This window comes from Pezoporus occidentalis, unplaced genomic scaffold (genome assembly GCF_034315485.1).
Source record: "Pezoporus occidentalis ecotype Australia unplaced genomic scaffold, CSIRO_AGI_Poc_V1 ctg160, whole genome shotgun sequence".
NCBI classification, from domain to species: Eukaryota; Metazoa; Chordata; class Aves; order Psittaciformes; family Psittacidae; genus Pezoporus; species Pezoporus occidentalis.
This window is the reverse complement of record NW_026913426.1, coordinates 850,362-874,112: the sequence shown is the minus strand read 5'-3', so window position 1 is coordinate 874,112 and position 23,751 is coordinate 850,362. Positions and strand designations below refer to the sequence as shown.

General features: G+C 38.0%; 1 protein-coding gene across 7 annotated transcripts in view; it reads left to right on the top strand.

Annotated features, from left to right (window-relative positions):
- HELZ (helicase with zinc finger) overlaps nucleotides 1-23,751 on the top strand; it is an 87,777-nt gene that overhangs the window by 12,723 nt on the left and 51,303 nt on the right. For 4 of the 7 annotated variants that reach the window (XM_062612624.1, XM_062612623.1, XM_062612620.1 and 1 more), the window contains exons 2-11: nucleotides 4,157-4,384; nucleotides 6,151-6,187; nucleotides 9,545-9,669; nucleotides 12,082-12,138; nucleotides 12,961-13,009; nucleotides 13,432-13,507; nucleotides 16,368-16,566; nucleotides 17,659-17,766; nucleotides 18,267-18,564; nucleotides 21,856-22,123. In XM_062612624.1, the coding sequence (XP_062468608.1) occupies nucleotides 4,175-4,384; nucleotides 6,151-6,187; nucleotides 9,545-9,669; nucleotides 12,082-12,138; nucleotides 12,961-13,009; nucleotides 13,432-13,507; nucleotides 16,368-16,566; nucleotides 17,659-17,766; nucleotides 18,267-18,564; nucleotides 21,856-22,123 (1,427 nt within the window). In that variant the 5' untranslated portion in view covers nucleotides 4,157-4,174. The remainder of the gene's footprint in view (nucleotides 1-4,156; nucleotides 4,385-6,150; nucleotides 6,188-9,544; nucleotides 9,670-12,081; nucleotides 12,139-12,960; nucleotides 13,010-13,431; nucleotides 13,508-16,367; nucleotides 16,567-17,658; nucleotides 17,767-18,266; nucleotides 18,565-21,855; nucleotides 22,124-23,751) is intronic. The other 3 variants (XM_062612625.1, XM_062612626.1, XM_062612627.1) reach the window with 2 other exon arrangements.

Here is a 23,751-nt window from a genome sequence, read left to right as displayed (position 1 = left end):
GCCAATAACATTAATAGGAACAGCATTGTGCCCTCTAATCTGTTTGTTTATGAAGTACAGTGAGAGTTATCTGGCTAGATGCTTTACAGTGAATTGAGAAAGCATCTGTTTGAAATTTTTTTTAGGAACCATCACATGCTTTAACTTATTATCTTAATGTATGGACCCTTTGATTGCATAAAATACGTCTCTAAGCTGTGAAGCATGAAAGTGCACAGTCATGAGTTAAACTGCTGTGAAACACTCAAATTTTAGTTCACGATGTTCTCTCCTCCTACATTGGTTTTTAATTTGAAGTTGGACTCATCAGACTGTGGAGTAGTTCTTCAGCAGCCTCCCGTGCACCAGGCAGGCGTAGTGTTTACTTGACAATAAATGACTGTGTAGATCACGTTGTTTATGGCTCTTCCTCCTCAAGCTGCTGTCCCTTCTGCCTTTCCCAGCCCCCTCTGCACTTCTGCAGGGGAAATGTGTGCTTTTATTTGGAGATTAGATTGTAGTTACTCCCTTTATGTTTGTTTACAAAATCCCTTTGGAAAGAAGGCAAAATACTCGTTAGGAATATTGAGCCTGAAAATCATTAGTTGTAGGGAGGAAAAAAACCCCCTCATAGTTCATTGAAAAAAACCACCAAGGCTTACGTTAAGATCTTTTAAATGATATTTTGTGGAAGCTGAGCTGAGCACAAATGTCTTTGAAGGCCGGTAAGTTTTCTTCTACTTAAAGGCAGAAGTTTTTTGGAGGTACAAACTGTAATGCCAGGGTTAGATTTGTGGATTAGCCAGTGAAGAAGAGTTGTGTAAGCTTCTGTCCATGCTCTACTCGATGTGATGCTTACTGCCCTATCGGGTGGAAATCACAGGCTCTGTGTTTAAATACTTCACTTGAGTGTGTAAATCAAGAGTTCTTCTCTAGGCAGCGGTGCTGCCGGGATTCAGAGCTTTGTATTGGCCACTGGTAGTACAGGCTCTGTTGGTACAACATTGTGCCTGCGTTTCTAAGGTAGGTCCACCTATTTTAGATGTGTAACTTCAGATGGTGCGAACGTGCCTATTTACTCTTCCTTGAAACTTTGCAGACGTACTAAACTTTGCTACTAGAATAAATTGTTACTGAAATTTGAATTTAGGAATTTATGGCATGTTGTTCTGCAGGCCATTTTGAGAAAATGAACAATCCTGGCATTTGTTCTGTTACATGCTTAGTGATTTAATCTCGATTTTACAGACAGAAAAAGTGACGTGCATAATAAGCAATTTGCTCAGTTTTGTGAAGGGATTTTCAGGAGCACAGCACAGACATTGTGACTCTTCAGCTTTCCATTCTAATCTGTAATAATTTCTACTGTTGGAATGAATGTAGAAACTCCTGGTTTGTATTTGAAATCTCTTGGAAAATAAACACAGAATTTAGATTTCCTTTGACAAGTGTATAGGCCTTCGCTGTTAAAATAGTAACTGTTCTGAAATGATTTTAAGCATGGGTAGGTCAAGTACTACAATAGCTAGATTTTAAGAAAGTGTATTTGTAATTCACATTTACCTAAACTACTCTCAGCTGCTGATTTAGGCACAGCTCAGGGGACCAGAACTAGGAGCACAGGTTTTTAAGGAGTCATCAGGAAGAGCCAACTGTGTCCAGGGAGCAGTTTAAAGCACCTGGATTGGAGCCTGAAGTAGATGGTGCAAATACACAGTAAATGTGCATGTTTGTGTCTGCATGTATGGATACAAATGCAACTGAAATTAAATCTGAGAGCTGGAGTGTATAATTTTCCGTATGTTGTCCACATACTGTTTTTCTTTGTTATGATTAGATTCTATTTAAAACAAACCAAACTAAAATTAGGCTGCAGGGACTGCTTCTCTATGACTGTGTCCCGGGCACCGTAACTTCAGTGGGTTTTGTAATTACACTAAGAAATACTAATAGTGTGACTCAGTTTAGCCAGTTACCCAAACAGCCTGGTCCTGACTTTCCTTGGCTCCGCTTAACTTAATCCACAGGTTTTTGCTTAGGATCATTTACCTCCTATGAGGTGCTTTCAAAGTCTTCAAGTTGACCACAGGCATTATGTGGTCTTTGCAGTCCTGCTGGGGGTGAAATCCAGCTTCTCCTCAGACAGACTAGTTCAATATTTATTGAAACAGCCAGCATAAGCCAATTGATAAGTAACATGGGTTTCTTTTACTTAGTGCCATGTTGGAAAAGGAGGACTGGGTAACTTCACTTTCAAATGCCTTCAGTTACGCTGGCCAGGTCAGTTAGGATGGGATCTGTGTGTAATCAGTTCCTTGGGAATAAACACAGCAGCTCTGCTCAGACTTTTGGTCAAAGGAATTTTGGTTTTATGTCAGCCAGGAAGTGAGGAAATCAAAAGTACAACAGAGTTCATGAAACCCTCTCTTTTCAGTCCCTTAGGAGGAAAACAGAATGTACATGAGAAAAACATCAATTAACTGTTGTATTGCTATTGAAGCAAATCCTAGATTTGTAAAATTCACTGTGGCCTAAAATGTTACTGAAGTGGAAATCAGGGTAATTTTTAGTTGTATCTAGAAAGCATCCTTACATAAACAGCTTTTATACCTAACATTTGTATAATTGAAAATATGTGCTTAAGTGATCCAGCTGAGTGTCTTTGATGTTAATGGAATTACTCCATGAATGAATTACTCATATGCATGGAAATGCAAAACCTACTTACCTGTTCCTATTCGAATTGAAAATGGGGGCTTATTTTTAGCAGAAAAAGAAATATCTGATGAATGAGGTAATATTTTGCAAGGCCATTATTAAGGAAGAGGCATATGTCACAGATTTGTATCAGGATAACTGCAAAATGTTCATGCTTGTCTTCCTCCATTTTTTGGGAAGAGACATTGTGGTACGTAAGAAATCTGTATAAAAGTTGTAAAAGGGAAGGTGGTTTAAATCAAAATTGTCTTGGAAAAAATCAATATGCCTTTATGTTTTCATATTGATACTGAATCAGAATTTAAGAATGCAAGGGAATACGTTCTTCCCTTCTATGTTGTTTAAAATATGTAAAGTCTCATTTATATTTCTACTGTCTGTTGGCTCTGGCATCTGTTAATGAGGAGGTGGGATTTTTCATATAAGGAAACTACATTTATTTGACCTTCAGATTAACTTCCTGACTTTCTCTTAGTCTGGTTAAAAACCTAAAAATGTCAAGTATAAGGGAACTTTTTAGCAGCGAGTTTTTGAAGTGGGCTAAAGATGGTTATTTGACACAGGCGTGATAGTTGATGTATAATCGCAAATACTGCTAGTTTGCTGCTTGCTAAAACTGAAAATGAGAACTCTACCATTTTTTCCTCTTTCAGTTATGAGAATGTAGTTTTGTGAAGTCAGCTTCAAAGTACAATGTCTTTAAGGATGTGTATTGTATATTTAAATCAATGAAGGGAGAATGGAGACAGGGATTATTGAAGTGCTTTGCTTTTCTACTGGTGGATTAGATTGTGGATAACCATTTGTCTCTGTTTATTGGTAGATAATGTCTGCCTTGAACACAGATCTTTATCACAACTTTTCAGTTTTTTTCCTGCCTAAAAATAAGTGCTTTAAGATTATTTAAGAAGTTGTGCACTAAGGTGTTTGTGTGACAGGGGTACCTAGGTCTTTCTCAGACACAAATGGAAATAAACCAGCTGAAGGAAGAGGAAAGCAATTTCCTGTTGAGATCCTGTTCTTTCTCATTCATCCTTGTCTGTCCCCATTGTGCTTCACCCAGCCAGAGAGCGTGGTTCCTTCCCCGAGTGTAGGTGAGAAGTGCTTTGGAGAGAAAGGTGTCTTGGAGTAAATGGCTGCAGGCTTGGAGAAAGAGCAGTTTGGATGAGTTGTGTAAGTTTCAAAGCAAAGATCATGTCAGCAAAGACCCAAAAGCCTCTATCGGTAGTGGGTTTAAATGCCTTCTTGAAATAGAATCAAAGCTGAAAGCTGGGAGCAATGGAGAAAAGTCTGGGAAGAGGTTAGTTAGTGAGAAAGCTTGGGATAGGAAATGTGAGTGGCATAAAAGGAAGGGGATGTGATACAGCACCTTGAGATGGGAATGGAAGTTGGTTGGCAAGTTGTCACTGCCATTATACAGCTAACCAACATTTTATCGTCCCCTCTGCCCCCACTCTAGGATTTCTGTCCCTGAGTCATGGCAGACAGAAGACCAGAGAAGTCATGTGAACAAGCATGTGAATCCCTTAAGCAGCAGGATTATGAAGTGGCAGTGAAGCATTGCACAGAGGCTCTCCTTTCCCTCAGCCAGTACCCCCCAGCTCACCTCCCGGAGGCATGCCAGGCAGAAATCGACCGCATCAAAATCGAGACTCTTCTGTATAGAATTGCTTCCTTTTTACAACTTGTGAGTGTGACTCTTTAACAGTATTTAGTGAACTGGAAATAACATCGAAAACCTTGTACCGTCAACATTTAAATAAAATTCAGAGTTTTCCTGTGATTGGCATGTTGGTTTGCCACGAACCCCTCTTGCTAAAGCATATATGAGGCCTCTGTCTTGTAGTTTTCCTTGATCTGTTTGTTTTTCAGGACTGGGACCTCTAAGTAGTTTGGGTGTGAATCACACTTCTCTAAAAGAATGAAGAAAAATACCTAAACTAAAAATATATTCCAGGAAGGCAAAATGTCTGGGTTTAGGGTATTATGTTTGCACAGTTATGCTGAATTACATACCAATGACCTTATCTTTAAAGAGCGTGAAATTAAGGTTGCAAACCTAAACACCCAAAACTGCCAGAATTCAGGTAGCCAGTTCTCGCCTAATTTAGCTCCATTTACACAGACCTGACTTTAGTACCAGCTTTCCATTGTTAGACTAGAGCATATCTTGTGAAAGATGTAACTTTTAGGCTCTGGCAGGTTTTTAATGGAAGTGTGAAAACTGGAGTCTGTAAAGGTTTGTAAATGTAAGGTAAGAGGCTTAACATTGAATTATAGGTGATCCCATTGCCAAATTCCTGTCCTTCCTTTAAAACATCAGAGACTTATGGTTTCTTAAGGGAAAGGACTTTACAGTGCTGAAGAATAAACTTACAACCTGCTTAATGAACCTACGTTTTTCCTTACCTTTGTGTTTTGGAAATATTATGGATTTACAGGAGCTTTGTCCACCCCAGATCTTCAGGTACCGGATATGAACAGTTTCATCCCAAGTGGAAAAAGTTTGGCCAAGTTGTAAGACCTTGCTGGGCAGCTCTAAAATAAATCTTGCCCATCTGATGTGAGAGTATTTTAAATACACAGCTGAATTGGACTATGCAAGAGCTGGGAAACCTCTTAAATGGAGAGGTCACCTATCTTACAACTCCCTCGGGGAAGAGATTCAGAAATAACTAAAGTTGTTTTTTTAATGGAAGTTACTACGGACTTGACTTCTCAAAATCATTTGCATAGGCCAATATGCAGATATGTGCTGAGCAGTATTTAAGACATTTCTGACCTTGATGCCTTGACAAATCCTGTGAGGCACCCATCTGAATGTTCATCATAGTGACATTATTGCAGTAAGTCTTCAGGGGCTTTAGAAAGATACTTGTAATCAAAACTTTTCTCTTAAAGACTTGGGTTTCTACAGGTACTTGAAGGCCTAAAAAATAATAATTCAGTATTTTTTCCCCTTGTTTTACTAAATGAACCAATTATTTAAAAGCACCACTGATAGGACAGTAAAATAAAAGACCTGCAGATTTCAGCAGCATCATGTTGGTGCGAGCTTAAAAGAAGAATTCCAGTGGCCAGAAAAGAAAGTTCAGTTTTCCTTTTTTTTCCTAGGTGTTGTTAACCACCTACAAACACACATACAACATGGGGGGTTGGAACTAGATGATATTAAGGTCCTTTCCAACCCTAACTATGCTATGATTCTATATACTTTGCCCGTTCGTGTTCCTCTCTTAAAATGTCCATTTGCTGAGAAACAGAAAAAGTCAGCATTCTAAGAATTAATTATATTACATTTGACATGTGACTGCTGTTCTTTACATGTTGCACCCAGGAAAAGATGAGGTAATGGATTCTAAAACGCTTTAAGACACTTGTAATTCAAGCATGTCGTTGTTTGTGCTAACTGGAATGATGCCATCTTTAAACTTCTCATGTTTTACCTTTCAGAAAAAGTATGGGCAAGCAGATGAAGACTGTAGGCATGGTATGCTTATTTCTTTTTTTTCATTACATAGTGTTATAAATTGCACTCAGTTGTCTGCATTTTGAAAACTGATGCCCAGATTTGTTAGTCTGCTAACAGTGATTTTTTCCTAGTTAAAATTATGTGTCTGCTTTATAAGACTTTTTCTACTTTTTTTTTTCTTCTCTTTTTTTTTCTTCTTTTTTAGAGAGATCTCACTATTTTCTAACTCGTATTGAAGTACCAGAACTCAAATGCATGTCTTTGGCACAGTGGTGTGTTTGGCTAATAGATAACTTAGTATACTATTTAGTAGGATGAACGGCTAGTGTTAGGATTCATGTAAAGTTAAAGACAGCTGATGGTTCTGTCTTTCTTCCTGGGTACATGGTTGATATTTTTGTTTGCATTTTGGGACTTGATTCAGAGAAAATCAATATGATGTACTTACATTGATTCGTATTTGTTAAAGCTTCTAAATGTGCATATGGCACATTGAAGTTGAGCCTTTCATATTTCACTGCTTTGTGCAGTCAGGGTGTTTTTAAAGGAGTTAACCATCCTGCCTAATGTTCTGTTGTCCATGTATAATGCAAGTGACTCAAAACTTGCTGAGAACTCTCTGCAGAGTTTGGTAAGCGTTGGAACCGAGCTTATCAGTTGGATTGGTAAAGAGAAGGTGGGTAGATCTCACCTTTCAGTTGTTAGTTCCTTAACTACTCTTGAATTTTAAAGAGTAACCTCAGCTTTGTTACACAGACTGATATACTGTTCTGCCATTCGTGTGCTAGCAGTGACGATCTTTAAATTGTTCGTTCTGGTTTTGTGTGGGTTTTGTTGTGTGGGGTTTTTTTTTCTGTGGCTTGCTTGGTTTTAAGTACATTTGTCTTCATTGATGCTCAGGTCTGGGGAATTTGTGCGGCTCTGCAGCCTGCTTGTGAAGGCCCACAAAATATAACTAAGAAAAGTAAACTTGCTTGTTGCTTTTGTAGGTATGAAATGAAAGTTCAACAGATTTAAAAAGGCTGAATGTCACTTAATCAGTATCATGCTTAAAATACTCTGGAGGTTTTTTATTTTAAGCTGCTTCTTTTAACTGTTGATCTCTGCCAAGGGTGTAATATTCTGACTAACCTCACAGTTGTCTTTCGCGATGGCAAATCAAAGTGAGACACACACATGGAAAGATGAATGAAGGTGAAAGGAGGTAGGAGGGAGAATGCTGTTTAATGAATAGGGCTCTCATTGATGAGGTCTGATGGGTTTGTCATAGGGGTAGAGTGGTGACATCCATCTGTGAAACTTTTTCTTGGCATATGTGTCAGTTATCAGGATATCAAAGAAACTGTCATGTTAACTATTTTTCTTCTCTCACTGGATGGGCATAGAAGTGGGTGGAAGAGCAGCACTGATGTCTGCTTTTTTTTCCCAATTAAGTAAAGAACTTTCAAATATAGCAGGTAACAAAGGAATATCATCCGGTTTAATGTTAATTTCTTTAATTCATGCCAGCATGTTCTGCAAATATGTTTTCCAGATCTAAACCAGAGGATATTTTTCAACTTGTTAATGTCACATTTATGTATGTGTATGAAAATGGTTTGTGTGTGTACTTTTGTATACACACGCATTGTATTTTTATGACTATATGAATGAACTAGTTGGTTGGGGTTTCCTGGGATGTGCTGTTACCAATTGTAGCCCAGCATCTGACAGTTTAGAGTATCTGCATTTGTGATCCCGGAGGGTCTTAGTTTTAGTTTTATGTTTGAAATATCCTTGGTTAAAAACTACCTTAGCATGGACTACTTAATACTCACACTTCCTTGATACTATTTTTTTTCTTAGATAGACAATTTTATTCAAGCTGCTGTTCTGTCTTTTTACAAGACTTGACATGTTGCATACCTATGACAGTGTTTTATTTTAATCTGCTTGATAAGTACATTTGAAATAACTATAGAAATAAAAGTTCTTTACAGTGTGCTGCTTGTAGCGTTACAAGAAATGATGGTACTTTGTAATCCATTAAATTATTCCACAAATCTTTACCAAAAGATACTGGTCGATGTGTTCTGTAAGTTTTTATGTGCAACTGTATGTTTTAGCTTGGTGATCCTGTGCAGTTAATGATACGAAAGATCGTAATTGGACATCCAGTCTTCGAGGTTAAAATAGCAAAGTGTCAGACATGTTAAAGCTATTTCTGGCGCGGCTCCTTCTGATTTGGGAAGTAGGCTCTATTTTTGGAAACGTGGTCAGTATCGTCAGAGTGGTGAATTCAGACTGATCTTTGAGGAACTTTAGAGACAGGGTTTAGTTACCGTTTCATTCTGAAGGGATGCTGAGTTGTTTTTATGTAACTGTTTTGCGGGACTGTTTTTTCTTGCACTTTGTGTTAATGGTGCGAGCGGCTGTTGAGTGAGGAGTTTTGATTTATTGTTCTCAAATGTAATCCTGAAGTTATGGTGAATGTAAAATTCCTGTTAGCATTGACAGGAGCTGTTTGCATCTGCATGAGTAGTGGTATGAACACAGACATTGATGTTGCCTGCAATAACAGTAATATATGTTATAATTCTGTAATTTTAAACAACTGTCCAGCCTTCTTTTCAACTCACATGCTTAGCTTACTAGCTTTTTAGTCACTCTGGCATTTCATTTTCTGGACAGGTAATATATATGATTAAGTGTTATTCCTGCTTGTCTGAAGCACGTCTATATCGTGAAATAAATCCTTTCACTGTTGCAAGTGTCAATGAAAGTGTCTGTTTGGCAGCTATCTGATCCAGTGCTAGAAAGCATGAGGAAAGTTTTCTGTTACACAGAGCCTGTAAATTTCTAGACTCAAACAATCGTTCCTATATCCTGCACTTTACAGTGTAAGTGAATAAAAGCCCTTTTAAAGTCGCAGGAATTGACCACGAGGAGGTTAGCTATATTTGGAAACGACAGGGCATGTTTTTTTGTGGGCATGAATGGATCTTCCTGAGCATGTTTGTGTTACTGAGAGGTTGTTGGTTGTGATTTATTTTTTACCCTTTCTGTGAAGAGGAGGTTCTTTGTGTGTGTGTCAGATATTTGAATTTAACCTTCCCATATTTAATTTTTGTCTATTTTAGCATGTAAACATGACAGCCTTTTTTGAGCTCATGTACAGCTTGTACAGCTTTTCTTAGATGGTGGGAGACAAGCTTCAAGTTAATATTAGACAAGAACAAGTAATACTTACTTTAATCCAAGACTTTTCTTCCCAAGAAGCCATAGGTCAACCCAAGTTTCAGACTTTATTTTCATGTTAAAGATGAAGGAAAACTGTATATAGTTTAATTAAATGTATACTGTGATGAAGCTAATAGCTGCTGATTTGTGTTGCAGTGCTGGGAGAGGGGCTGGCCAAGGGAGATGGATCTTTCCGTGCAGTGCTCTGCTGCATGCATCTTAAAGGGAAGCTGCAAATTGTGTCTAATGTTCTTTCCAAATCACTGATGGGTGAATCACTGGTAAGTGGGTTTGTTGCAATCTATATAATTTAAAATGCAGTTTTGTATTTACTTTTTTTAAACAATGTGTGTAATAATGAACTTCTGTAAGGCTGCAGCTAAAATGAATTGTATGAAAACCACAATGATTAAGTATATGGGGACACATATTTCAGCAGGATACCTCGGCTGTTGCATTAGCACTGTTTTAGAGGTGTTGATTCTTGGTTGCTGGCCTGAATCCTCAGGGAATACAAAAGAATTTTTGTATTTATGGGACTGACTAGAATAATGTAAATCTCAAACTTTTGCTTACTTTGTTAAAGTTGCACCTAACATCATATGGTTTTAAGCAGAAAAGTGATTGATAGGACTTTTAAATAACTAGCACATGATTAAGTTGTAAGAGAGCATGAAAAGCCTTTCAGAAAAAAACCCAGACCTGTGTATTTCCAGATGAAGATAAAGGTTTGAGTTCAAAGCTTCTGTCTTACCCTTCAACTGTGAAAACATGTAAGGATGCTTTTAACCCCATTCAGTTAGTAACTGTTGTGACTCATGTGACTACTCATATGGGAACAATTAAGGACAGTCTTCACAGGATAGTGTCCTTTTTATTTCTGTAATCTAGATTAAATAGCATGCAGTTTGTCACCATGAACTGCTGGTGATGCTAAATCCAGAAATGTGGTTATAGCGCAGATGAGCATTCCTCTGGTCAGACCATGAGGAATGTTTAAGTGACATCAGAAACTGTGGTAGGAGAGCCTATTACCTTGAAATTGGATCATGTCTCTTATACCTTAGTGCTTAACTTAATCAAGAGGTTGTTTCTAAGAGGCAGTTCTGTTTGTCTGGTATGTATCCTGAATTCCCTTCCCCCCCTGCCATTGGCTATTTTTACATAAAGAAAAGGGTTTTTACTTTGTTTAGCTCATGTTTTCTAATGAAAAAATGCTTCATTGAAAAATTCCTGGTGAGGTCAAAAGAAACTTGCCTGCAGGGAAAACCCAGTAAAATAGCCAGAAGCTCCCTATCACAGGAAGTGTATAGTGCCCTTGTTTAGAGCTCTTGTGCAAATAAAGTTACTTAGCCTCCAATTCCAGAGTGTTGTCCGAGAGCAGAATTTGAGAGGTTTTTACAAGCTTTAGGTTGTAAGACACAGTTGTTTTCAGTAGGAATATTAAAATCAGCAACTGATTTACTGACTCGTGCCATTGTATGAGAGAAGAAATGAAAGTCAGTTTTGGAATGAATTTATTGAAGGGTTGGAATCCATCCAGTTTCCTCCCCAGTGACTTAAGAGAGTGATTCGTGTTAACATTTTATCCTCTAATATGTTTAAGCTGAATTTGCAGCTGTCTGCTGAAGAAGTGAAAAATCAGTTTGCAAAAAGCCTAAGTGTGAGAATTGTTGAGTTTGTAAGTTTTCAGCAAAGAGTAATTTCTACTCCTCAGTAGCACAATCAAAAGTCTAACAAATGTGCTAGCACTTAATTAAGTTTCTGTAAGAGATGACTGAAATAAAAACCACAGCTCTGGCTTCCTTTAATCAAAGTTTTGGCTTACTTGTGTGTGAAGTCATTACACTTAGCTACATACTTCAGATAAATTCAGTTTTGAAGGATTTTTACTTCACATGCAATATGAATATGCAGTTACTTTTAGTTACATGGCTAATCCTTGCTTTTTAGTGAAAACTCTGAAAATCATTTAGTCTACATCAGAGCAGAAAGAGTTATGAAACTGTAGAAACTAGTAGTTTGTAAAGTGGGTCCTTAAGAAGAAAGGGATCCATCACTGCAACTACAGTGAAACTTTATTGTATTACTTTAGAGCCAAAGCATTTCAGTAACCGTAGCATACAGTTCATGTATAGTGCTTTCCAGTAGTAGCTTACAAAGTGCTCTGTGAAGACAGTATCACTGTCCCAGTTTTGCAGATTGGAAACTGGGGCATGGAGAGGTGAAGTGACCTGCCTAAGGTCACCCAGCAGGCCAGCAGCTCAAGCTGATGACAGAGCGCAGATCTCCTGAGACCTTGTCCATGGCTACTCTGCATGTAGAGTACTGCTCTGCAGGGTAGCAATCAATAAATACTGTAGCTATTAATATTTGTCTTGAGTGGCAGCTGAACTTCCTGAGAAACTTTTTATTCTCCCAAGTTGCTCTGAACACTCCGCTCTCCTGCATTGACCTGTATTGATACTTCCTGTAAGTCTAGTGCTGGTTTTGGCCATTGTAGAATCCCCTTTTTCACTCTGATGTTTGCTCAGTGTTATGTAGTAGGTCATTTATAATTGTGCTTTCCAAGTCAAACTCATTTTTCCTTCTTGCCCTTCTCGGGGAGGGGGGGGGGGAATGAACTTAGTTGCTGTGGTTTAATGCATGTTAACATTTGTTTGAAGTATTAATATTCTTTCTCCCCCCACCAGAACGGGATGGTAACTAAAGATCTGACACGACTGAAAACACTTCTTGCTGAAACGGAGGTAATAATGAGCATATTAGTGGAAAACTAATGAGCAGTACCTGAAAAAGCTGAAAGCCCCAGGAGATCCAGGCTCAGTGTGAACGTACTGGTTCAAACAGCAGTGTTTCCACTGGTCTGTTGGACTTTACCACCTACCTATCCAGGAGCCTTCATCACAATCTTGCATGATCTGTGAGAAAGTAGAGGAAGTTGCTAATATGTTGTTGACTTTCTTGAAGTAGAAAGCAGAAAGAATTCAAAGCATTTAGATCTGCATTGTTTATGTATTTATTGTATTTTTCTATGTTGGAAATGATTCTGAAATAATAAACATGACACAGTGCCCTCTCAGTCACCTTTTTTTTGTATTAGGGGTTAATCTGTCATTTCTACTGATTAAATTGCCACTTCCTCTCGCCCCAGTCCCCCAGTGCTTTGTCATTGATATGGCTTTATTTTTAGTGTAGATTTAAAGCTGAAAGACATCTTAATACAGTTCAGACTTGTGGCCTTTTAAAAGCTTCACTGCAGGCCACATTGAAATGATCACAGGGTGGAATTTAGACTTGTAAAAATCTCTCAGATTTTCATATAGCAATGACTACACTTGGTGTTTCTGTCAGAATTCCTTTTGTCAGTGGCTGCAATCCAATTAGGTTAATATGAAATTTATGTTTATGACTGAAAGTGATTTCAGACTTCTGATAATATTTCTGTATTGGTTAGAAAAACGTTTCAGAAAGAAACACGTTTTGACAGCAGAGAAGCCAGAGCGGTTCTTGTTGATGATATTTTTCTGTGTTCCTTTATAACTGTGGGGTTTTTTTTTATATAATTGTAGGCAGCTGGTAAAGTACCATCAGGATATCATGTAGAAGATTTAGAAGAAGGTATGTAACTCAGTTCTAACACTGCTTTATTTTGGAGTGAGAAGACTTGGATTCTGCTGAGTACTCAGCACTGCATAGTAATCAAAAAACAAAAAGGGGGCTTGACTATCATGATGAGCCCTTGGGGTTGAGGTAGAATTACCTCATCACTGACTGAATTTGGAGGCAGAAGTTTCTATTTACTGCTAGAAGTGCTCTATCACAGCATGCTCTATACTGCACATTGTTAGAGACTTGCCTTCATAACCTTTGGACCTTTGTCTACGTTAATTTGTTAGGATTGAAACTTAATTGTTGGTGGATGATTTTGCCTTGTGGACAAATACATTTTGGGTTGGAGTTTAGAGATAGAATTCTCTGGACAGTTACTATCTGACTCACTGGCAATTAGAGAAGTAACCAAAGTCTTGCCTCCTCTGCAGGGTCCCGGGATGGCTGGCACTTCCGCCCTCCACCCCGGGGAGTCACAAGCAGTGAAGAATATACACTATGTAAAAGGTAAAGTCATTGCTTTATATCGCCATTCTCCAAGGGACTCTAACGTTTCTTCTGTTACTTAGCTGCTGACAGAATGATTAAGAGGTCAGGAAAATGAAAGTGCTTGTTAGAACAAGAGTTGATGCGTTCACAGATGTTTTTTGAAGGATCAGTTTATCTGGAAGTGCTTCAGTTTATAAAATGGAAGAGTGTGGTTTGAGGGCCATTTTTCTAGTGACAGGTCAGCATGTGTCTTCTTCCCTTCCCTTTTCTTATTTGTGATAAAATAAGTAGGCTTTGTTGGTAGATGTGCTTTGTCTCCAGATAAAAAAAGTGTTTGTAGAACATTCCTCCAGATCTCATTAATTCCATTCTGCATAAGCTGAAATACATGGAGTTACTTCGCTCAAAATCCGGTGGCTTCTGTTGGAGTTTCTCCTCCTTGTCTTTTTCAGTTGTCAAGTCAATATTGCCTGTAGTTTGCGTTATTAATTGTCAATATTTGAATAAAACTGTATTAATATAGATGGGGAGGAGCCATCAGTATGCACTTGATTCTGCAATATATGTAACTGATGCAAATAAGTTATTTTAGAAACATCAGCAGGAGTCTGACTTGGTTTTTAAATGACACAACTGAATTGCTGAATTTGGGCTATTTTTTGGCATGATTTTCTAGAGTTGTTAAGTGTTGGCATCTCTTCCTGGCTTTTATGATATCTGGTGCATATTCAGCAATTTTGAAAAAGCAGATATTTACAGTTTCTAGTTCCTGATGATTGTCTGTTGAGTAGCATCTATACCATGTTTCTGTTGAGTAACATCCATACCAGCCCTTGCTCTGAAACATTTTTCCACTGAAGCTGTAATTAGCTTTATGCACACTGTTAACCCTTGCAGTGAGAAGGATGTGCCTTACTCAGCAAATCCATGTGGACCGTATCATTCTGACCATGAAATTTAGTTCCTTATGAGGAGGCAGTTACAGATACTGAATAAGAATTCTTGAAGCTGTGGTTTGTTTTCCTCCTGTGTGCTGTAAAGCTGTGGGAGTACAGCATATTTATTCTAGATAATGAAGCTATGGAATTGCAGGAGGTATTAAATAAGAAACTAAAAATGAGGAAAAAATAGTGCCTGTTAAAAATATGAACAATGAGAATGTGGAAAACTTGCATAATGATGACAAATGCTAAGGTAATATGCTTTCCAGTTAAATAATGAAAAGGAAAACCACTTGATTTTAAACCTCATAATAAGAACAGGTCAACAATTTTTTATGCTTGCCCTCTATTTACTTTGGGCCATGAAAATCATAATTGTACTTTAGCATACTAATGCAGGGGTGAATTGGAAAATTTACAATAAAAATACTGAAAATGAAAATATTTTAATTCAGAATAAGGAGTATAGCTTTAGAACACCTTTAGTGACATCATGATATATATCATGCTATTTTACTTGCAATTTGGGCATGCAAACCTTTAAACAGTTCTTAAAGGAAGAGTGTATGCCAAATGATAACCACTGATACAAGGGTGGCCTAGATATCCAGGTAATTTTGCTGCAAGGTTTTCACACCACAGTCAGGTGTTATTTGTTTTTTGTCAGCATAGCTCAAAGTTCACATTCTAATTGTTACATTACATAATGCATTTACTATGGAAAGGTTATTCACTCACTGGTCCCCTTCTGCTGTCTTCATCAATGATGTGGGGTCCTGACTTGCTGTATGATTCTTGGTGCATCATTTCTTTTTTGTATGGTAACTCACCACTGTAGGAAGAGATTCTTAGTGTAATTATATACATAGATATCCACATGAAATCTAAGTACAGGTGTGTCTACCAACTTTCTATAAACTTAACATCCTGACAGAGGCCATCCTGCCTGACTTTATTTGTAATAAATGTGATGCTTAAATTAATTCTGTATAGTCTCCTTATGCAAAACAAATAAATCGGATTCCTGGCCTGATGTTTATTCTGTATATCCACTGCTCTCTTAGAACTGTCAGAAGTTACCCCTCCCATTTTATTCTTCATTTTGTCATCTGTTTTTTAAGTGGTTCAGTTTTGAAGAATGCTGAAGGTGCAGCTGCTGCTGTTTTATAATTTTAATACAAAGTTTAATTAGAAAAATCGTTCCCAAGTTAGAGGCATTTGCCCAGACTTGCAATAAATCCTGAGAACTGGAATGCTTAAATGTGTATAAGTGCTTGGAATGATGCATTAGCACATGCCATTAAATTAAAAATGTAATACTTGAACAAATCCTTTACCTCTGCAAAAAATAGATCCTTTTGGTCTGATACACCCTTTGCAAAGAAGAGGATTAAACCTTTTCCTTGAGAGGTGATGTGTGTGTAGGTGTATTTAGTAGAAAGGACCATGTGATGTCACTGTTGCTCTAGGAAAATCTGCTGAATGAGTATTTATCAGCTAATAACGTAACTGTTGGAGGAACTCATGTTGTATCTTCCCTTTGCTCCTGATGAACAGTGTTTCACTCATATTAATACCGGGTGTAGTCATTTCAGGGATAGTCCATGATCTCATTGTGTTAATTGCTGTGCCCTTAATTCTTTCCTCGTTGAAGCTGGAGATCTCTTAAGAAGACATCTGTCCCCTACATTTAAAAGAAATCTGATATACTTTTCCAGGCTTCAGTGCACGAGAGGCTGCTGCCTCTCTTCCAAAATGCTGGATACATATATATATTTATATATATTTATCTCCAGATTAGTTCATGTGAACTAAACTGCCTTCAGTTCTGTGAGAGAGACTTAAAGAAGCTTGAAAAGTATAATTTTGGTAATTTTGTTTTTTTTAATTGGAGACAAGAAGTTTTAAGTCCTAATCGTGTTTCCTATTTTATGTAGATTTTTAGAGCAAGGGATCTGCAGGTACGGTGCGCAGTGTACTTCAGCACATTCCCAGGAAGAGCTAACAGAATGGCAGAAACGATATGCGTCCCGCTTGATCAGATTAAAACAGCAGAAGGAAAACAAGCAGTGTTCGGGCAGTTATATGGAAACCTTGATTGAGAAATGGATGAACTCGTTATCTCCTGAGAAAGTGGTAAGGAAAATATACTGCTTCCCTATGTGCTCATATTTAAAACTAACAGATGTGCCTGGTTTTGGCAGTTAATATCAGAGCTGGTTGAATTTCTCCTTACCAAGAAAGTGTCCAACCGATTTGCTCCCCTTTCCATCCTGCCCTGTGTCTTTTTGCAAAGATACCAGAGACTTAAGCTGATATCTGCAAGTGTACTCATTCTTTTCAGGAATTCAGTAGAGTGTGTGAATTACAGCTTGTAGGTTAATTGCAGCTCATTAATTTTGCATATTTACTCTTCCCAGTGCACGGTGGGTCAGCCAAGTCTCATGGTATTGTTCCTGTTCCTTGACTAGATGGCAGAACTTACTAAACTGGGAACAATAAATGGCAAGGCTTGGTGGAGAATACTCTTGCTTGGGCATGGCTCCTTTTCTTTGCTGCAGCTGCAGGCACTTGTATGTAGAGCAGCCAATCCCCAAAATGTTTAAAACACTTTGTATACCAGAGTGTGGGGTATGGATATGATCAAATTTAGCAGCCATTTGGAATACCAAAGGAAGTTTTTGTCACATTGGACCAGCTCTACTCACCAGTGACCCTAAGGAGTTTTCAGTCCATCTATTGTTGATTAAAATCCAGGAAGAGCAGACTTTCTGCAAAGTCCATTAATGAGTAGAATGCCTCATTCTAGTTTCCTGGTGTCTCTGGTAGTCTTATTGATGTCATGAGATTGGGGTCTTCTGGAAATTGAAGTCTTCGGGCCTTGTTTTATTAGATCCTTCTTTCCAAAACAAATCTTGTTCTGCTTTAAACGTTTACAATTAATCTGGTTTTTGAAAGTCAAGTCCTGCAGTTAATTGTCCTTAAATGGTTACATTCTTCACTTACATAGTATGACCTAGCAGATTTGGCTTGCTTGTCTCTCTGAATTAGCACTTACTTTCATTAATGTGAAAGTCACTTCACAGGACTTGCATCAGTCCTTCAAGTAGATAGGTAGGAAACCATTTTTTTTCCATTTCCTATTAAAAATTACTACCTTTCTCTGATTATTTTTATTTTGATACTACCTCTAGAAGTTTAACATTATCTTCTTTTGTTTTAATCTAGCTTAGTGAATGTGTAGAAGGAGTGAGAGTAGAACATAATCCTGAGCTATCGGTAACTGTCACAACCAAAAAGTCCCATCAGACATGGACATTTGCTCTCACTTGCAAGGTAGGACTACTTATCTTTTGAAAATGAGTCTGTAATAACTAGAATGCAACCCATAAACTTTTATGTTATTAAGATTCCAATTGCATAATTCTTCTTAAAAGAGAGAAACTTCCTAGCACCATCCCTTCTCTCTGTCTTCCCAGCAACTCTGGTGATCATGTACTGAGAGCACTGGAACAGGTTGCCCAGGGGGGTTGTGGAGTCTTCTACATTGGAGATATTCAAGGCCCGCCTGGGCAGGTTCCTGTGTGATGTACTCTAGGTTACCCTGCTCTTGCAGGGGGGTTGGACTAGATGATCTTTTGAGGTCCCTTCCAACCCTTGGGATTCTGTGATTCTGTGACTGGCCAGGTTTCTGGAAAGCAGGCAGGACTCCTGTCTGCTCTGAGAATCTGAAGTTCTTATAAGCTCTTGTTATCTGATTGCATGTGATTATAGTCCTGAAATAATTTCAGGTTTCTCGTGTGCTGTCATTTCAACCTCTGCCTTTTTCTTTATAGCCTGCAAGAATGCTGTATCGAGTGGCATTGCTTTACGATGCCCATCGCCCACATTTTAGTATCGTTGCAATATCTGCTGGAGACAGCACTACCCAGGTATCCCAGGAAGTTCCAGAAAACTGTCAGGAATGGATAGGAGGAAAGATGGTCCAGAATGGAATAGATCATTATATATACAAAGTCAGTATAGCATTTAACACAGAAATCTTTGGAACTTTTCGCCAAACTGTTGTGTTTGACTTTGGATTAGAGCCAGTCCTCATGCAACGAGTAATGATTGATGCTGCTTCAACTGAAGGTAATGTATTAAAAATTCTATTTGGAATAGAGAAACATTTCATGCTGTTGTCTTCTCTTTTGCAGTTATGGACAGAACAGCATCTGTATTAACAGCTAATGAGTATGTTTCACTGTATCTTATGTTCATCATGTGTGTGAATATAAATAGTAGACAAAAGCTTCAGAGGGTGTAAATAAGGCAGATCACTGGAGTATGACTATTATGGCTCCTAAATCTTGACAAAATGATGGGAATTTCTGGTTTGGTATATTTTATAAACCATTTTGATGTATCCCTGCCCATGGCAGGAGGGTTGGAACTAGATGATTAAGGTCCTTTCCAATCCTAACTATTATATGATTCTATGTCTGAAGGCAGCACTGGAAGTTTAAGTGTTTAAGGGTTTATAATTGTTCTTGTACTGATGAAAATGTTAAAAACATAGAAAAAGGTTGCTAAAGAGATGAAGTGTTTCTGTGTAAGAATACACCTGGTAATTCTTTCATTAGTTTAAGCAGACTATTTGAGTTGTGTGTGGGGTTTTTGTTTGGTTTATTTTCCTCCCCTTCTGATATCTGACTAGGGTTGTCAAAAGCAAGAGGGAAAGTGTAGACTTGTAACTCAGTGAGTTGCTGTTGACATAAATGTTGAAAATATAAAGGAAGTGTAACTTTATTTTTGCATGTGTTGCAAGAAAAAGAACCCTGGACTCTATGTTACTGTAAGGGTTGTATTCTGTTTATGAAACTGATGAGTGCCTCTCAGTTCAAACCTGAAATAACTCTTATCAGGAAGATGTCAGTGAATTGAAAGATGTTTGAAGAGGTGCAAAAAAGAAGGAAGTACTTTGATTTATGGCTAAAAGGTAAAGAGAGCTAAATGTAGGTCACTGTGTCACTTGGCAGCAAGCAAGGGGGTGGGATAGTGTGGTAGTTTTTAATGAGATCTTGAGAGATAAAAACACAAAAGAAGCAGAACTGTAGCACCGGGGTCTAAGCAGGAAAAAGAAGGAAAAAAGATGTAACTAAGAAAATAGTGGTTTTCTGTTCCTGGCGTCTGTTTTCAAGAACAGGCTAACATTTGCAACATTAACAAAAAGTAACTATAAATAGCAAATACCAAAGATCATGAACTGATCTTTCAGATGACCCAAGTACTTGTAGCCAAGAGCAGGAAGACCGTACAAGCTGTAATGTCTCTTGAAGCTGAGGACATTGCATTGCAAATGCGAAACTGCTTAGAAGCAAGGCTGTGGTCTTTTCGGGAACTATTATATGGTCTCCATTTAAAGATGTGGGTAACCACAGCTGACAGGCTTCCAAAGACATTGAGTTTGTGGAGAATACATGTCCTTTTATTGTAAACCTGTTTAAGATCAAGAGAACCAAGCCATAACAGTCAGAGTTACTGTCAAACCCGTCTGTGGTCTGGGTCCTTGTGGGCTTAAATTACTAACCAAAGAGATCCAAGGAATACTCAAGTCCATATGAAAGCGGTGGATGAAGTTGAAATAGCACTCTAGCATTAGATACTGATACTTCCTTTTCACATTCTGCTTGTCTGTGTGCAGAGGGATACTGAAGTCTTCAAGCAGGTTCTTACTAATATTTGTTTCAGATGGAAAGAGTGCTGGGTGCTTTACAGATAAAGGTAGGGAGAATATTCTGGGCTTCTTGCTAAGATAATCTAAGAAGTGTGTAAGCAGGCAAGTGAAAGGGATAACTGTTGGATGTGTGTCCAATTCCATTGTTTCTTTTAGTATATATGAATTGGGATCTCACGGAAGTGCTTTTCAAATAGAAAAAGAAGTCTCTATAGTTCCATGTAATTCAGGGTCCTGTCCAGTTACCTGAAAAGGAAAGAAAGGTCAATGTTAAAATATTTTAATGGAGGAGCTTCCTTTATGCATTTTGAAATCTTTATTTGCCAGGGGAAAAAAAAAAAAGAACTCGGAGAAGCTTTCTGTGCACTGAGAATGTACAAAATGCTCTTTAAGAAAGGGTCACGGTATGCACAGTCTGTGCCAGGAACTGTTTGTGTCAGGCTTCCAGTGGAAGCCTCTCAAGTACTGGAAATTAAATGGCTGTCATTCCAGCAAACAAGGACTCCATCCCAGCATAATTACTGAGCTTTTTGATCTGAGGTATGGTTAGTACGAGAAATCAGTTACGGTAAAATGATTTCAAACACAGAAGCCACACAAACATAGACTTTTTCTTGCCATACAACTAACACGGTTCAAGCTCGAGGTAGATATTTAAGCATGGCTTGTTGATGAACACATGAGATTAGTAAAATAAACTACATTCCTGTAGCTGTAGTCAAGCTGAACTAAGATTTCTTTGCCTAAAATGTTGGTTTCCTTCTACTTAGAATAAAGACGGCCAAGACGATGTTAAGTATCTAATTTGAATTTGAAAATGTCTTTTTTGCACATTTTTCAGCGTTGGTGTGATATCCTGGATACCCATCTTAAATCTTATTCAGACATAATACATTAAGATATCATAGCTTCACTATAAATGCCAAATATTTTCAGCTCTGCAATTTAACTGCAATTTTGTTAACTGATGCACTGTTGTCATAGTGTTTTTGTGGTGTTAATGGATATATTTTGGGTGGCTGTAGACAATGCTTGTTTGTCTGCTACTCATTTAAGCTATGTGGTCTCTGAAATGAGGATATACTGAAAAATTATTTTCCTTTTATTTTACTAACTTTGTATTTAACTATATATATATGTTAGGTTACATTGCCAAAGTTTTGCCTAGCAAACTCAATTCAGCTATAGAATAAAGCTGTCTGCAGCCTTTTTTTAAAGGCTTTCACACTCTCGCAAATTCAATGATCCCTGACCAGCTAGTTTTATCAGTTTGGTTTTATTACCTTCTAAATTTTATAGTATATATTGTAAGGTTCTTCACTCCTTTATATTTTTGAAGTGAGATGTTGTTGCCATTAGGCTTTGAAAGCACATTGTGATGCCAAGTCCTTCAAAGTAGCTTGTGATTATTAAAATATAAGTGCTTTCCTTCTTTGTCTGTATTAATTTAATTTCCTATCTATAGAATATTTTATGATATTGTTTGAGACCCTGCTTATTCTTTGTATATACCTGAAAAACAGGGATGGTAAGTACCAACAACGAACTTAACTAAAGCTGTTGTAGGCAGAGGAGACTTTTACCTACATTTCGTTCATTGTCTCTAACAGGATTGTTTTCAGTAGAGCTTACTTATTTTTAAATCAAACCCAAGCACAAATGGAGTTTGAACTTACTTCCTTTCCCTGTTATGTGTCTACATCTAGATCTTGAATACCTGATGCATGCACGGCAACAGCTACTAACCACAGCTAAGCGTTGGGATTCTACTTCTAAGACTATTGTAGAATTTGAGCCTAATGAAACTACTGAATTGGAGAAGAGCCTTCTTTCCAGATACCAAATCCCTCTGTCTGCTGACCAGTTATTTACACAATCTGTCCTGGACAAATCATTGACCAAGACCAACTATCAGTCACGGCTCCATGACCTCCTTTATATTGAGGAAATAGCACAGTATAAGGAAGTTAGCAAGTAAGTGATACCTTTATAACATATTTCTTCGATATTTCTTGGTGTCCTGTTGAAATGAGGATGGCAACTTTTGTCATTAAATCTACGTGCTTGGTTAAGGTACTGAGTTTTCCTGGTTCTTTGAAATGAATTGAGTCCGAGTCTGGAAATAGTAACTAATTTAAAACAAACAGTATGTATTAGTGCCTCTATGGAGGCACTAAACAGGAATGTTGTGTTAATATCTGGATAATAATTTATTTTTTTTTTAGATTTTTTTTTTTGTCTCTATACAAAAATAAATAAGAGCCATATATTTGTTCCTTGGTGAAAGTAGGCTATAGCAAAGAAATATACAAAGTCTTTGTAGAAAGGGTTGAATTGTGTGTGGATCAAGCTCTGATTTTACAATGATGTGGCAGCTGACTTCATTGTATTTATTCTCTAAATAGGCTGAAACTGAGCTTCTGAATAAAAGTTCCTAATAAAAGGCTCATAGTATACATCGTTTGTGTTGTTCTGTCTTTAGGTACTACGTACATAGTACCCAACTGGATTAGCTGCACAAACAAATACAGAGTTAGGAAAAGGATGTGTATTTCCCATGTATAGACTCTCACAGGGCTGTTTTCTGCAGTTTGATATTTGTGGTTCACAATTTTGCCTGCACTCACGTGGTACAAAAGAGTTTTAAACTGTTGCACTACTCAGAATGGACAGTCAAAGGGTGTAACTTCCCTTTAACCTAACTCAGTAGCAGATTTAATTCTATCCATGAGGTAAGTCCCAAATCAGAAATGTCTTTAAGACAAACAGTCATGGAGATACAGAGATTCAGCTGAACCACTTCTCTAGAATTTGGGAAGAAAATACTATGAGTGGTTGTATTTCTAATGCTTTGACAGCTGAAAAATGGTTCAGTTTCTTTTTTGTATCTCAGATGGAGGGCAGTGTATTTGAACTATTTTTCTTCATATCTTTCATCACTGCTGTGCTCTGCTCGTGAGCTGCAATCTAATATATGGAAGAATCATGCTTGAACACTGTTTTCAGCATACAGTAATGTTCTCCGTCATACATATTTATAATCAGGTTGACTTTTCTATGGCTTTTTAAACAGAAGTGGGTTTAAAGGAAACATTATGAAATATGGCAAAGGAGTAAACAGTATATTTACTGAGTGAATGTTCACATTGAGAATTACACTCACGCCTCATAGGAGGCAATCCCAGGCACAGCTACAGGTTGGGTAAAGAAGAGATTCAGAGCAGCCCTGCAGAGAAGGACTTGGGAGTGCTGGTGGATGAGAAAATGAACATGAGCCGGCTTCAGTGTGTGCTTGCAGCCCAGAAAGCAACCATATTCTGGGCTGCATCAAAAGGAGCGTGACCAGCAGGTCGAAGGAGGTGATCCTGCCCAAAGGATCTCTGCTCTTGTGAGACCTCACCTGGAGCATTGTGTGCAGTTCTGGTGTCCTCAACATAAGAAGGACATGGAACTGTTGGAACAAGTCCAGAGGAGCCCACGAGGACGATCAGGGGACTGGAGCACCTCCTGTATGAAGACAGGCTGAGGAAGTTGGGGCTGTTCAGCCTGGAGAAGAGAAGGCTGCGTGGAGACCTCATAGCAGCCTTCCAGTATCTGAAGGG